Source organism: Microcebus murinus, chromosome 8 (genome assembly GCF_040939455.1).
Source record: "Microcebus murinus isolate Inina chromosome 8, M.murinus_Inina_mat1.0, whole genome shotgun sequence".
In the NCBI taxonomy this organism is placed as follows: Eukaryota; Metazoa; Chordata; class Mammalia; order Primates; family Cheirogaleidae; genus Microcebus; species Microcebus murinus.
The window spans coordinates 69,923,081-69,939,774 of NC_134111.1; the positions used below are offsets into that span (position 1 = coordinate 69,923,081).

Genomic DNA, 16,694 nt, shown 5'->3' on the forward strand with positions numbered 1-16,694 from the left:
CAAAGGCAGTATAATGTTTGTAACTTCAGTTTATATTTATTTTTAAAGATTAGGGCTTCCTTGAAAAACATATTAGATTAATAAAATTTCAAAGGAGATATTTTTTAGTGTAGATAGAAAATACTAGTTTTTAAATATATATATATATAATTGTTGGTACATATATGTACCAACAATTATTGTGGAAAGCTATATGCAACAAATATTGGTTTAAATAGCGTCACTCTTTGGAAGATATAAATCCTTAATTCAAAATGAACAAGCACTGTATTTACTTGCTTGATACTTTTCCACCATTATTCTCCTTTTTTTTTTTAACAAGAAAATGTTTTCCTCCACACAATCTTCCTCACTCTTACTTTGTCCATCAAATATTCTTGAATCCACAAATGCTTAAAATCAGCGGTTCCCAAATGGAAACTGATTTTTTTATACCACTCAGTGTTTCAAGTTTTGACAGTGTTTGTCTAGGGAAGGTTGTTATTTAGAGCGCTTTGGGGTTTTTGAAAAATACAGACTCCTAACAGTGATAATACATGTTCACAGCAGTCTGCACGGGAGGACATGCAATTTGACTATGTAGCAGTAGTACATTTCAGAGAGTTTTTATATTTTCCTCTTTATGCACACACATAAATTCATAAAAACAGACAAGGAGAGGTGTTGTTCTTCTCAGTTATTGTTGCTACTGAAATAACCCTATATATCTTTCCCCCCACACAAATGAAATCTTACTTTTTTTAAAAAGCAGAGTTACATGAGATACAGGCTTGATCTACTTACCATGCTGTTAAACAATCCTAATCCTTTACCCATGAAAATGCTCAGATACAATCCAATTACATTTAATGTTATCACTAACCTTTGAAATTCTAATTAGCCAAGGACCTTTAGGTGTCAATAGCCCCAGAAGTTAATTATATTCTAACTTGTCCAAATTTTACAGATTCTTCCAGTTTTCCTAAATAATCAACTCCTTGCTCAGCTGAGATAACACGTGAAAAGCACTTAGCACAGGATTAGGTTCTCAGTAAGTTCTCAATATTAGGTATTATCATTATCAGGCAAGGATCTCTCTGGGGAATGGAAGCAGGCACTAAGCAAGTAAATAAGATACTTATCTGATACTTCAAAATGATATCAACTTAAACCTATTTACTGAAACCTCTCAGGGTAAGATTACCAGATGATACTGAGAAAAGAAACCAAGAATGAAAAATGTTTATATTATTTTCTTCTTAGTTGCTTCCATAACCTTTTGCTAACGCTTCAACATTTTTACAAACGAATAGCAAAGATGTAGGGGTTATGACTCATTAACACCATTTTCTACCTCCATCCCTTCCAAAATGTGTGTTGTTTTGAATAATAATTGCTGAAAAGTTTAGGATCTTATGAGCAGAAATATTCATCAATGGTTCTATTATTATTGAAGTAAGACTGAACCCAAAAGAAATGGCACATTTGCTAGAAAATAAGATGTGATCTGGCCTCCAATGATGGGTATAATGGTTATAGATGTCCTGCTAAGTGGAACAATGGTATATAAATTGCAAATCAAAAAACAATGAAGACATAAAAATAAAAAAACAAATAAACCCATAAAAACAAAATAAAACAAAAAAAAAATGAAGACATAATCACCACTAAGTAGGACATAACCAGGCATGTTCACAAGAGCTTAAGAAGAGCCAAAGCTCTTTTCTGAGAGGAAAAAAATAGCAACAACAATAACAAAAGCAGCAAAATTTTGACTATCCTTCAGGCTGAAGTTGATTGGTCCAGCTGGACAAAAGTGAAAGTAAATGTTGTACTTCTAAAATTTCAGAAATCTCCCACATGTTGATCTTGAAGGTGTATTCTAATGCTAATCAACACAACCTGTCTGCACATGCCATGAATAAGCAATTCAACAAACTAGTTACCATCCTGTGCTTGCTAAAAAGCACTTACAAATCTGCTATTTTAACAGCAAGCTAATTCATATATTTATCATTTATCTAGATTCTCTGATTTCTCCTTGGATTAATTTAGATTATTGGATCAGAGTATCCCATACTTAATTTTAGTCCCCCAAAGAAAATCTTTGTAATCTTTTTCTCTAAATCAATAAAATAATTAAATTTAAATTTAGTTCCTGAAAAATATTTCCCTACATACAATTTACTTGCCTAACAAGTGAGAACTACATGACACAACTTTTCTTTTTTGCCTTAGTTACAAGAAAGCTTTGAACTTAATTCAAATCCCAACTATAGGAATTGGCTTGTCTCACATATCTAAAAGTAACTATTCCTTTAATTTCCCATAGGTGACCTCATCAGATTTTATCTTTTTAATAAAATAATCAAATTGCACATACTTCAAATCCTTGTTGAAAATTTCAGAAAATAATGCTAAAAAAAAATCCATATGTCCAGATAATTTATTAGAGACTAAATGTGTTCACCAGAATTTTAATATGTGTGGAATGATTTTCATAACTAGTACATACAAAAATTTGAATAATAATTAGTCTTTACATTTAGTGGTTAATTCTATTTTAAAAGTTTACATGTCTCAACCATTTTTACTTTAAAAAGTACCATCATATCAATTACTTTTTCATAGTAAACAACTAATCAAAATAGTCATGTAACAGAAATGAATGTTTCCTGATAGTAGGGAATATTTGTGCAATTTTTAACATGATAAAACCCCAAGAACACTGGCCTAGAGATAAAAGGCTCATGGTCATATGAACTTGGAAATAGTACAGTTGATGACTGTCCTCACACTGTGACAGGCTGAAGTCCTTGGTTTCTGGGAGGTGAGACCTTCAGGAGAGGGTGAGGATGGACAAGCCTCTAGTATCCTCCCAGCCCAGTCTCCATGGGGTTTATCTACTAAGTAGGAGATTCTAGGAATACTCTTGTAAGCCCCAATCAGCCCGACACCCAGAAACTTATCTATATAACTAAGCTGGTCCCACGCCAGGGACTAAGACAGAATTTAGAAAACCACCCTACCCAATTACCACCAACAACCCACTGCTGCATATGTCATTAACTTGTAATAACAAAACCCTATATTTTATGGAAATGAAAATTTTGGACTTTACTTACTTATGGCAGAGTTTTGCTCTATTCATTAAAAATTGATTAAAAAATTAAGCAAAAGTCTCTGGTTTGCTTGTTTACTACAGTCTCCAATACTCAATTATTATATTAATAGAAGAAGGAAGTGATCATTCATATTTAATTTACCTGATTAATTAAATAAGTATATGTTTTTAATACTGTAAAAATTTGCTATCTAAAATTGTTAAAAGGTATGCAGATAAATAAATCTATTTAATAAAAATCATTTGGGAGGAAAACATTTTTCTTACATTATGATGATCCCATTATCAATGGAAAATGAGTCAGAAGGTAATCCAGCAATATTCCAAGTTCGAATTGTCACAGCTTCTCCCAGGATACCCATAAGAGAATAATCATCTGAACAGGGGATATCTCTTCCTTTGCACAAATTTGTCCACTCCTTGGTTTGGTTCTTTAAAACATACACAGAAAAATATAGAAATGAGGTTACCAAAGGAATACTTTTTAACTCCTCAATTATACTTATTCATTAAGTCAATAAACCATTGTGGAATCTCTACCTGAAAAATGATTTGTGTTTATCAGATTTTTCCCAAATAAAATTATAATTTAGAAAGTCAGCTATATATATTCAACATATTCAATGCTGAGATAAAGTCTAGATTGATCACTTAATGAAGTCAGAATTTTGTATCCGGAAAAAAATAATTACTAATTATTATTCTAAGGTAGTTAGGGACCACCATGGATTTTTTAACACATTTTCTTTATATTACAAATATTCAGCAAATACAATATTATGGTAGAAAAGTAAGTCCATTTTGAACAAGCAGGGATGCAGAAAACATTTTTGTGCCATATGGGAGGGACCATGGCAGGGAAATTTGGTGCCATCAAGGATCAGGGCACATATTGTAGTTTGTGATGCCCTACCCAGGGCAGAGAATGCTTGGATGCCCAGGAACCAGGAGGGCACTTACGAGCCATATTCAGAAAGTCAATGTCCAAGTTGAGGTTATAGATGAAAGATTTTGGAAATAGGGAAAGACATGACTGGAGAGAAAATAAATTAATTAGGAAAAGGCAAGGGGAAGGTGGTTATGCATGGTGTTGGGACCAGCCTTTGGGCTGATGAGGATGCTGTTTGTGCAGGTGGTGCTGGCTGAGGAGGCAAGGTGGGCACTGCCATCTCTCTCAGATTCCTGCTGAGTAGGCTGGACCCACATTCCTTTAGGTTTGCACAGGAAAGACCATGACACTTTTGGGGGAATTGATGACTTTCACGACATTGATAAAACCGGTTAATATCATGTAGAATGCCTCACAGTTGGGTCTGTATGATGTTCCCTCATGATTCAATCCAGGTTATGCACCTTTGGCAGGAATATCACAGAAACGGTACTGTGTTCTTGCCATTGCGTCCCATTAGATGGTACACAATTTCAAATTGTTCATTTACTGATGACACCAATTTTTATCACCTGACTAATGTGTTGTCTGCCAGGCTTCAATTTCATAATTATATGCTCTTATTGTGATTATAGGTTCTTTGGATAGTGGGACACAACCCAAAGACTTCAGATAGACGAAAAGCAGATCTTTGTCATTTATAGCTCCAAAAGACAGAAGGCTGCCACACAGGGCCACCCAGGGTATTTTACCAGAGACAGAGTTGCATCAGGCTGGAGCTGTAAGAGCAGTTTATATGTGGTAAGTAAAATGGGGTTAGCTGGGCTTCACAGGCTTCGAGGGGATTGGGTATTTTGAATAACTCTGTAGGTACAAGGAAGAAGGGGCTGTCCGTGAGCGTTAGGTATCTGGGGGCCTCTGGAAGCTGCCTATTGTAACCCAGGAGTGTGAGATTCTAATAAGGGAAATGGTTGGGGTGAGGGCTTAGCAAACTGCCCACAAAAGGGAATACTGAGTTTTTAGCCATGATTTAAAACAGTTAAGGCAGCAACTGTGAAATATTACATTATAGCTTTTCCACTGTGAAGTTGCTCTTTTTCCCTTTCCCTTTGCAATTAAAAAGCTCTTTTGTGGGGATATACTTTGAAACTAAGAAAATGTCTTGGTTTTTGTCAAGCATTCATTTTTTCCACTTAATTAATTTATGTCATTATAGATTCATATTTTCATATTTTATTCATTGAGTTATAATATGTTATTATCACTATTTATTATGATGCTGAAATTGTGCCAAATTTGGCCAGTAGGAATATCTTTAAGCTACATTCTGTTTCCTTTTGACATGGCCCCATCATTCTTTGGGCACTTCCTTATTTTTGTTCGAAAACGATATTTCAGGGTCATCTTTTAGTGAAGTCCGAGATAACCAAGGATAACCTTTCTGCCTTAAGGTCAGCTAATTAGCAACCTTAATACCATCTGCAAAATCCTTTCACCATATAACGTGATATATTCATAGGTATAACTCTCTGAGATAAAGCTCATGGGGCCCAACTCCTGCCTAGGACAAGTACTTAATAAGTATCATCTGACTGTTTTGCTTTGTCTTATTTGGCTGCTGGTACCAGCAACAGGAGGTGTGGCTGTGAGGGAGGAGAGGCAGATCACATTTCCAGCTTGGATTCTGCACACAATTCCTAGTAGCATGTTTTGTTCTGTTTGTTTTCAGGCTGTAGGTTGGCCTGCAGATGTTTAAGGGGGTATGCAAGCTTTTTTGGATCTAGTTTGATGCTGGGGGAAGCACGGTAGCCAATGATAGGTGGAAGAAGAGAAATGGAAGCAATAGTTGCTGTGGAATGTTCTGTTTAGAGTTGACAGGTACAGTACGTCACCACAAATGAACTCTGGATTAGCAGTTTAAGTGGTCCGAATACATGTCTGTAGGGTGTAGCACCAGAGAATAACTGAAATGAACATGAGGACTTTGAACAAGCATGTCAGAATACAAGCTGAGGTCTCTGGCTGGTAGGCAGGTGGTGAGATAGATGGTGGAAGTGGAAACAGGCCACTTAGGGTGTCATCTTGGTGAAAATATCCACCACCACAGAAACAGTGTTGACTCTGATTATTGGCAGAGGAAAGGTCACTTAGAATGTTCAAATTAACTCAATTCCAGGGCTTGTATGTCTTTAATGGCACTGTAGGATTCTGTTTGGGGAACTGGCATGGGCACTGCAGTTGATGTACTGTGGGCCAGTTACCCTGGGAGAATTGGAGTTTTCTATGTTTTATTTATAAAAAGCACTGGGAACTCCATAAAGGAGTTGATGAATAATTGACAACTACTGAGATTCAAGCTTGGAGGGAGGATTCAGCTATTTATTGAGGGCCCTTGGTATCCAAAGACTTGAAATCCTTTGATGTTAATATATATATATTATATATATATATTATATATATATCTCAAATGTTGTAAGGCCCCCGTCTCAGTTTGGGTCTCCCAGAAGCAGATCTGAGGTGAAAATTTACGTGATGTGATTTACTGAGGAACGAATGCCAGGGGAAACAGGACAAGAAAGGAGTAGAAACCAATAAAGGGTGAGGGTGCAGCCTCAGTTCTGCAGTGAATGGCTCCAGGTTGATCCCACAGTGAACCTCAGAGTATAAGTTTCTCCTTGGAGCTGTCCCAACCAGAGGGGAGACTCATGCTCCCATCAGACATTCATTAAGGACTGCCCAGGAGGGACATAAATTCCCGAGCATTTCTAGTCTCTATGCATTGGGTAAAGTGAGTTCTTAGGGAAGTCTAACTAAAAGAGCCACAGCTTCTGGTTCTTGGGCATGAAGGCGCCCAGATGCAAGGAACAGCTCTGGGAAGAGCCCTGACGTTGCCACCACAGCCCTTATGCTTGAGAATTGAATGAGTAACCTCTGATGGGGTATAAATTGCCTGCTGTCTTGACCTGAGAGAAACAGATGAAAGAGTGGAGATGACAAAGTAGGACTGAGAGAATGAATCCACAGGAAGGAACAGTAACATCAGAGACTTGTTAAAGAAAGTCAAAATCTAGGTTGATCTAGTGAAGGGAAAAAACTGCCTTTAAGCCTTCACAGAGATGAGATGGGATGGGATGAAGTGGCTACTTGAATCAAGGGTTTAGACAGTGAATGGAAGTTCACAGAAGGAACTCTGAGCTTTGGTTGTGACTTTTGTCTAATTTGAATGTGGCTTTGCCTCTGTCAGTAAATTTCCAAGGTCTCAGTTCTGGAGTTCAAGGCATCCTTGAAGCGTTTGTGTGATGGTCTGACTGGCAGCCCCCCATTCCAGTAGGAGCAGGGTGCTGGTAGTAGAATCAGCAAGGTGTAGTCCCTTGCTTGGAATGAGTCTGTCAGAGAGGGTTGGGTTGGGAGGAACGGAACTGGGTAGAGTTAGCATACTTTTAGCACTGCAGTGCTAGACAGGAGCCTGTGCAGACGCCCAGGGAAATGCTCTGAACCAGCAGGGAAGGGTAACAGTGGCTGCAGCTACTCTTCATTGTTCCAGGTCAATGTTGGGGAGCAGAGAGAGTGCTAAATTAAGATGCAGGTAGCCACAGGTCTCACTCCTGCTCTATCATTAACCAGCTGCGTGGCTTTGAGCAATTCTCCTAACCTTCATAAGCTTCAATTTCTGCAATTATGAAGCAAACAAATCTATCACTAAATAGTGTTATGTCAAATGTTAACTATTTGAACTATGAGATGTTAATACCATAACCCTAGACAAGTCATCCAAAGATGAAAATGAACAAAACTAAGAAGAATATGAAGGTCATGCACCAGGACAAAGGGCACTAGAACAAAAAGGACTAAAGACAGAAGCACCATCTATGTGAGGATTTCAAACGTTTGGTTAAAAAAACAACAATCAAACAAACCATACCAATGGCACCAAGGTTCAACTCTGCTTAGGAGAAAGTCCTGAAATTAAGGGAGGCTCAGTTGATACCATGTGCAATCATATGCTTGGTAAAACTATAAAGCCCTGCATAAAGGTGAATCATCGTGTACTCTTTCTCTCCTTTTTTGACACAAAAACTATTGCCAAATGTTCTGAATTGCTCCCTTCTCTTTATTCTCATTAACTTCTCCCCATTTTTTCTTTTAGGTTTTAAAATTTTTCTAAATCTTTCCTCCTGCTTTTATAGGGCCATGTTCTGGGTTGGATTCCAGTTCAATTTTTATAAAGAGATTGAAAAGTATTCTAGGTCTCAATTATGGAAGGAACTGAAAAGTGGGAGAGAAAAGCAGGAAGACGAATTAGGATTAACTCCTAGGTCCAGGAGTTGGGCCAGGGAGAAGAAAGAGGCAGAAGGAGCAAAAGGGAACTCTGGATTTGTTTTCTAAGGAAAAAAGCCACTTATCAATAGGGTTTTAGGCAGGCTCACCTTTTGCTCCCTTGAAGTTTCAATCTCTGAAGTGATTTGAAATGACTTACTGAGACAGACAGGGAGTAGTTGAGTTGGAGCACACACAGACACACGCACACACAGCCTTTTTTTTTTTTTTTTTAAGTTTGCGAGATCTGAATACACACAGCCTTGATATCTTTATGCAGTAGTTGTTTAGGAACTGAATTTTATCATTATAGTCTACCATTTCCAGATTACATTTTAAAGTAGATCTTTCTTGTTTCTGAAACAATTTAATTTTAGAACAGTACTTTATCTTTTGGCTACCATGTTAATTTGTAGAATAAGTAAAATATACAATTAGAAATCATTTAAAAATATTTTGTTTCTTATACATACCAAAAAACTGAAACCAAAACAAAACAAAAACCCTCAGGTTAACATTGGCTGTGAGGACAGGAAGGTCAGGAAGTGATGGAAGAGTTTCCCTTACCTGTCTATAGTTAGATGTAAAGGCTCCCAGGTAAGCGATGACTCCTGAGGAAACGAGGATATCCCCCGTCAGGTTGATGTACTGCTGTCCCAGCTCCAGGGCTGTTTGGCTCCATCGGGTTTTCTCACCTCCAAGGCCTCCAATCAACTGCTCAGCTCGTTCTAGTTTTTTGCTGCACAGGTCAACCTCAAATACAAAAGTAACTTTTTATCAACATTTACAAATAGAGTAACTTAAAAATTCTGCAAGATTTTACCCTTAGAGATAAATTAATTTTTTAATTGCAAACTCTGCCTGGAATTATTTTTAATTATCTAAAAAATATGATGTATTTCACTATGATATTTTAGAATTTTTTCATATAAATTACCTACTTTAATAAAATTTATGAAATTCATAATCATTATTTAGCATATAATGCAAAAAATAGTGCTACTTAAGGAAATGACCTAAGGTACAAGACATTGAAAGGTAAGTAATAAAGGACATTCTCTTGCAAATATGGATGTTTTCTCTCCATTTAAAATAATCTTGACACATTTTATTTTCAATATTCTATAAACACTTTCCTCTCATTTAACTTATGGTTGATTTAATGTTAAAAATGTTTAAAAGTTTTAATAATTTATGCCTATTTACAAAGCACAATTTTCAGGTTGTTAAATTGTGTCAACCTACTCAGACATTTGCAGTTAAGCTTAAATTAGCAAATCAATCAATAGCTGAGAGCATTCTTTGTGCACAAGACTGTCAACCAAATATGATTATACATAACTAAGCAATGTGATTAAAAAAAGAGGGGGGAGGATAATTATGGAGGTGGCAAACTTGGTGAAAAGCAATTTCAATTCATGCAATAGCAATATGCCTGCAGAATACCTGAATTATTTTTATTTAATTTTTAAGTGACTTAGCATCAGAACTCTTGGAGGAAGACAAGATTAAATAAAACTCATCTCGAGATTCAAAAATAATTCATATGAAAAGAAGAATTCAATAATTAATGAAAGCAAAGGCATTTAGATTATTTTGGTCTAAGAATTTGGCTTATGCTTTTTCCTAATGCTATTAACATTTATAATAAATAAATGCTTTTAGATTAAAAAATATAAAATACTATATCAGTTAATCCAAAGATAGGTTTGAAAAAAGCAAAAGGTACATAATTGTTAATTTTTTTGAGACAAGGTCTCACTTTGTCATCTAGGCTGGAGTGCAGTGGCACGATCACAAGTCACTACAACCTCCAATTCCCAGCCTCAAGGATCCTCCACATAGTTAGTACTACAAGTACTTGTAGTACTTGCCTTGGCCTCCACATAGTTAGTACTACAAGTGCATGCCACTATTCTCGGCTAATTTTTACATTTTTTTTAGAGATGGGATCTCACTATTTTGCCCAGGCTGGTCTCAAATTCCTCAAGTGATCCTCCTGCCTTGGTCTCACAAAATGCTGGGATTACAGGTGTGAGCCACTATGCCTGGCTGTAACTGGTAATACTTTTGATATTTCCTAAATTAATTTTTTTTCTTTTTAAATTTTCCCTCTTTAAATATCTTCTGTCTTCCTAGTTTCTTTCCTCACCTATTTTTCTTTCAACAGTGTTTATTATAAACCAAATTGGGTCCTGGACTATGATAAAGTTGCCATCAGAAGCTACTATGTGCCGGGCGCGGTGGCTCACGCCTGTAATCCTAGCTCTTGGGAGGCCGAGGCGGGCGGATTGCTCAAGGTCAGGAGTTCAAAACCAGCCTGAGCAAGAGCGAGACCCCGTCTCTACTATAAATAGAAAAAAATCAATTGGCCAACTGATATATATATTAAAAAAAAAAAAAATTAGCCGGGCATGGTGGCTCATGCCTGTAGTCCCAGATACTCGGGAGGCTGAGGCAGAAGGATCGCTCAAGCCTAGGAGTTTGAGGTTGCTGTGAGCTAGGCTGACGCCATGGCACTCACTCTAGCCTGGACAAAAAAGTGAGACTCTGTCTCAAAAAAAAAAAAAAAAAAAAAAAAAAAAGAAGCTACTATGTAAAAAAAATTTAGCTAAGGTTTTCCCTCCAAAAGTAGATTTTTAGTACACATATATACATATGTTCATTTTACATTACCCTAAGTTTCCCACATTTTATTGTGAAAAATAAATAAAAATTTCAAACATATAGCAGAGTTGAAAAAAGTTTACAGTGAGCAACTGCACACACACTTATTGGTTATATTACTTAAACTAAAACTGACCATTTGAAAATCGTGGCATAATAGGTCACATTTTTAAAGATTAGGACAATGTCTTATATTTGTACAAATATAGAATCCAGGATAGATCCTATAGAAAGAGGCAATCTAGTACCATAGAAAGAGTGCAGCCATTAGAGTCAGACTGCCTGAGTTCAGGTCTTAGACTTAATGCATAGAATCTGGGTTACCATGGATAAGTTGCTAAACCTTTCTGTGCTTTAGTTTCAGAATGGTACAAAATGATTACCTCCTTCAAATGGTTATTGTGAGAATAAAAGAGATAATACATAATGCTCTCAGAACAACAGGGCCTTGTATATAATAAGCTTTCAATAAATGGTTACCGTTATAAAATATTTTCACTTTTTTTCCAGAACATAATCAGACTTCAGCAGTTAATTTTTTTTTCTTGTTTTGTTTTCTGAGACAGGGTCTTGCTCTGTCACCCCAGCTAGAGTGGAGGGGCATCATCATAGCTCACTGTAGCCTCTGACTCCTGGGCTCTAGTTATCTTCCTGCCTCAGTCTCCCGAGTAGCTGGATTACAGGTGGGTACTACCACACCTGGCTAGTTTTTAAATTTTTTGTAGACACGGGTCTTGTGCTTGCTCAGGGTGGTCTCAAACTCCTGACATCAAGCAATCTTCCCAAAGTGCTAGGATTATTGGTGTGAGCTGCGCCTGGGCTAGCAGTTAATTTTTGGAAATGACCATGAAATAAGTTAGAGCAATGTTTTTAGCCTTAAAAACATTTTAGTGGACACTCCATAGTTCTGGGTTTTGAGTTCTAATGTCAGCTCTGCCATTAACTGTTATAGAACCTAGGTCACTCAGCACTTTGGTTCTCAATTACCAGATGAAATATGATTTACTTACAAGATGAAATATGATTTAAATAATCTAGCTCAATATTCTAGTAATTTTAGGCATAGACTGGCAATTTTTTTTTTCTAGAAAGGGCCAGAAATATTTTAGGCTTTGTGAGTCAAGAGGCAAAACTAAGAATATTATGTATTACATAGGTACTTGTATAGCCATTTAATATGTAACCATTTAAAAATGTCAAAATGATTATTAGCTTATGGGCCATACAAAAACAGGCAATAAGCAGATTTGGCCTGTGGGCCATAGTATGCCAACCCCTGACCGTGAAGAAAACAGGACTGGTAAGTTACACACTAGTATAAACGTCATTCTTATTTACAATTGAGAGTTTGCTCATCTTTGTCTATATCAGCACTTACCTGATTTTCCAAGTCAGCCTTCTTTTGTTTATTTAATTCAAGTGTGTCTTGAAGCTTAGCCAGTTTGTCCTGAACTTCCCGAAGGGCTGCCTGCTTCTTTCTAAGACCATCCATGGCAATTTTAAGCTCCCCTTCAGCTGCGGCCAGTTTTATCTTTTTGGGAGCTACTATTTTTGCCACTCTGCAAAAAGTAAAATTTCAAAATTAAAAATCTATTTAATATTCTAATATACTTTCTAATACTGAATTTACATTTCTAACATCGTTACTATGACTCACAATACTTCTTTATACAAAAATCTGTACTGATTCTATATTCCATATTTCATCTAAGAATCAGCCAAACTTGATCCCAGACATAAGAAATGACTACTAAGGCTGGGCATGGTGGCTCATGCCTGTAATCCTAGCAATCTGGGAGGCTGAGGAGGGAGGATCACTCAAGGTCAGGAGTTCGAAATCAGCCTGAGCAAGAGCAAGACCCCATCTCTACCAAAAATAGAAAGAAATTAATTGGCCAACTAAAAATATATAGAAAAAATTAGTCAGGCATGGTGGTACATGCCTATAGTCCCAGCTGAGGCAGAAGGATTGCTTGAGCCCAGGAGTTTGAGGTTGCTGTGAGCTAGGCTGATGCCACGGGACTCTAGCTTGGGCAACAGAGTGAGCCTCTGTCTCAAAAAGAAATAAGAATAAAAAAAGGAACGACTATTAAAATAGATATCAAATATACATAATGTTTTCAAATAAATGTTTTTTTACCCAAATTAACATATTGCCAGTGTGAATTTTGGTGACTTCGTAAAAGGAGACTAGGATATCTGTGTAAAATATCACAATGTTAGTAGAAACTAATCCAGTTGGCTGGAGCTTAATTTTGATGAGGAGGAAGTGAGGTATTTTATCTTTGTTGTTTTACTTTTTTTTAAAAAACCCTAGAACACACTCTCAACAAAACCAGTTATCTTATACATATGTATGTAGTAACAAAAGAGATCATACAGGAAAAAGGATGGATCTAAATTCTCTTCTTAGTATCTGGAAAGTAGAGGCAGTCATGTTATCTTTCTAATTAAATGATAAAACATTTATCAAACATTAAATTTATCATTAACATAATAGATCATGGTCTGAAATATATAGCATTACTATATATGTATAATGATTCAAATTGGGTATCAGTTTGAAAGACATCCTGTAACAGTTGTTTTTTGAAAAAATAATTATTACTCTGTGCATGATATAACTGGTTCCTCATACAATCATCAATCAAGGCTCCTCATTCACAAGAATACATATTATGGCGTGGTTTCCAAAGTGTGGTTAAAGGATCCCTGGGGATCCTGAAGACATGTACCCCTTTGAGGAGTTCATGAGGTCCTCCCTCCCTTGATCTGTGTGGAAGCTGGATTTTCTTTATGTACTTCAATCAAAACAACATATTGTAAAAGGTTGAATGAGGAAGCACATTTGGGAGTCTAGTTGTCTTATATTAAACTATATATTAAACAGATTTGAAAACATATAATAAAATACCACTCTTTTCATCATTGCTTTTTACTATTTTTTTTCAGAAAAAACATGGACTTCTAAAAACATAAGTTATTTATATTAACATGTAATGTTTTTGTTGCTATTTTAAATGAATTAAAAAACATTTACAAATTTATCCATTTTAATTTCTAATATGGTAAATAAATAAAATCTTTTTGAGTTTTTCAGTAATTTTTAAAAGTATAAAGGGTGCACCAGTTGTGGTGGCTCACACTTGTAATCCCAGCACTTTGGGAAGCTAAGGCAGGAGGATAGTTTAAGGCCAGGAGTTCAAGATCAGCCTGCCAACAAAGTAAGATTATGTCTCCAAAAATTTGAAAAATTAGCCAGGCATGGTGGTATGTAGTCGTAATCCGGCTACTTTGGAGGGTAAGGCAGGGGAATTGCTTGAGTCCAGGAGTTTGAGACTGCAGTGAGCTATTATTGGGCCACTGCACTCCAGCCTGGGCAACAGAGAGAGATCCCATCTCTTAAAAAAAAATGAAACCAAGCAAAATGAAAAGGGTTCTTAAGCCCAAAAAGTTTAAGAACTACTGTATTATACTATTTAATGGTATAATCTCACCTCTAGTAAATATGCAAACACAATGCAGATTCAGACACGATTTTCCAAGGAGCCTCTCATACAGCTTTTCAATTTCATACTAACAGACCAAATGTGAAAATAAAACATACCAGTTAGGTTTCTTATCAGGACTTACTTATCATATGAATCCATTGCTATGACCCATTTGCATAGACCTTCAGCTGCTGTAGAAGCATTTCTGATCTTTTCTGGAACGAAATCTGGATTTGGAATATAATTTTTTCTTATGATATTCATATAAGCTGGAGGAATATTGTCCTTGTCATATTCATGAAGTGACTGTAGAAACCTAATGTCACCAAGAAGTCTCTTAGCTGGGCCCCAGAAATCCTCAATTTTTTTTCCTGAACCTGTTGGGTCAGGAATTTTGTCAGCTTTGATGCCTTTCAAGATGCAAATAGCTTCCATGACAAGCTTGACACCAGCAGGAGGACTCTTCATGGATTTTACCACTGTAATATCCTTGAAATAACAACATGTTAATTATCTTTAAAAAAGAGATATTTATTTATACATTAATTTTAATTGGTTCTTATTTTCAAACCAAGCCCTAAGATTCAGAAACTCACTGTTCATTGGGTAGAAATGGTTACAATGATAGAACTGTGTCAAAAAGTGTTGAGAATTTTGTCCCAAAGGAAAAGTTAAAAACAAAAAAAGAATAATAGGAAGATAGCCTATGTGAGATACTTATGACCTGAATGAAGTCTACTTCAGAAACACATAAAAAGAGATTTGAATATCACAAAGCAGAGTTTTGTAGCTTCTTAAAAATTATAAAAGTAATAGATACCTATTAAAACATGAGCAAATACAGAGAAATACAGGTCTCCTATAATCCTACTATACATAGTTTACTATTAACATTTCTGTTTATATTCTTCTATATTTTTTCTATGTGTATATGCTAAGAATCAGAGTATATGCTATATTTTAATCAATTGACTCACAGTATACATAACATATTGTTTTAAAACCTGCTCTATTTCATTAACAATATATTGTGAACATCCTTCCATGCTAGTAAACATTTATATTATTGTTAATGGCTGCATAGCATTCCAATGTACAGATATATACCATAATTCTAATACTTTGTCTATGGGTTTTTTCCTCTATTTTTTACTATTACAATTGCCATATTGAATTAACAGCTTTACATCTTTTATTTTTAAAGCTTTTCACACATATGGACAAACTGCTCTCTAGAAAGCATATAAGGCTACCTGTTTCACTAGATACGCCCTCAGCAGAACTGGCAGGCACTCTGGTAGGCAAAAGAAATCTTATTTTAATCTATATTTCTTTAAGTATAAGTAAAGTAGGGTATATTTTCATATGCTTATTGACTATTTGTATTTCCTTTTTGTGAATAACCTATTTATAATATTTACTAGCTTATCTTAGAGCTACTTTTTTTCTTATTGATTTGTAAGAGTTTTTTTACACAGAGGCATATCAATCCTTTGTTTGCTATGTGTTTCAAATATTTTCTCCAGTATTTCCAAAATTCTGTCCATGGTGTTATGTCAAACAAAATGTGTTGATTTTTAGGTACTAAAATGTATTACTTAAAAAAAAATTTTGTTAATTATGAAAAATACAAGAGTATCCAGAGCATATTTATTACAAACAGTCTTGCTTAGTGAGGTTTTTTTCCTTATTTCTCTCATGCCTAGGAAATCCTATGTGTTACTCCATTTCAAGACTATAAACATATGACCTATACTTTCTACTATTTTATAATAATAATATAGCTATTTATATTTAAATTTCAGTCTAAAATCTATTTTGGAGTTAGGTGTGAAGAAAAGATCTTACACTCTTCTTTCCTATTACACCCAAAAATGTAGCCAAGATTTCCTGCACTATTTCTTTAAAAATCCACCTTTATTTTTCTAAATTGAAATATTCCCCTTTCACATCTTACTTTTTAATATATGTCATCAAATCTGAGATATGCTATTATAAAATAAATCACTAAAAGACACATTATTTTATGTATTCTCCCCATCAAACCCACTAACAAACATTGACACAATACTTTATCACATCTACTATAAATACACTGGATATAATATACTCCTCTATCAAAATGAACAATGGACCTCTAAAATTAGCCACCTTGGTAAGTTGATTCCAATTAGAAACGTGACTAAATATGAAAAAGGTGATTCTTAGAATCAAAATATATACTTGA

General features: G+C 35.5%; 1 protein-coding gene across 1 annotated transcript in view; it reads right to left on the reverse strand.

The window, feature by feature from the left end:
* DNAH7 (dynein axonemal heavy chain 7) overlaps nucleotides 1-16,694 on the reverse strand; it is a 255,045-nt gene that overhangs the window by 85,653 nt on the left and 152,698 nt on the right. Inside the window, exons 42-45 of the mRNA XM_012776948.2 lie at nucleotides 14,610-14,956; nucleotides 12,355-12,535; nucleotides 8,877-9,062; nucleotides 3,371-3,534 (exon numbers count right to left, since the gene is read on the reverse strand). Of these exons, the coding sequence (XP_012632402.2) occupies nucleotides 3,371-3,534; nucleotides 8,877-9,062; nucleotides 12,355-12,535; nucleotides 14,610-14,956 (878 nt within the window). The remainder of the gene's footprint in view (nucleotides 1-3,370; nucleotides 3,535-8,876; nucleotides 9,063-12,354; nucleotides 12,536-14,609; nucleotides 14,957-16,694) is intronic.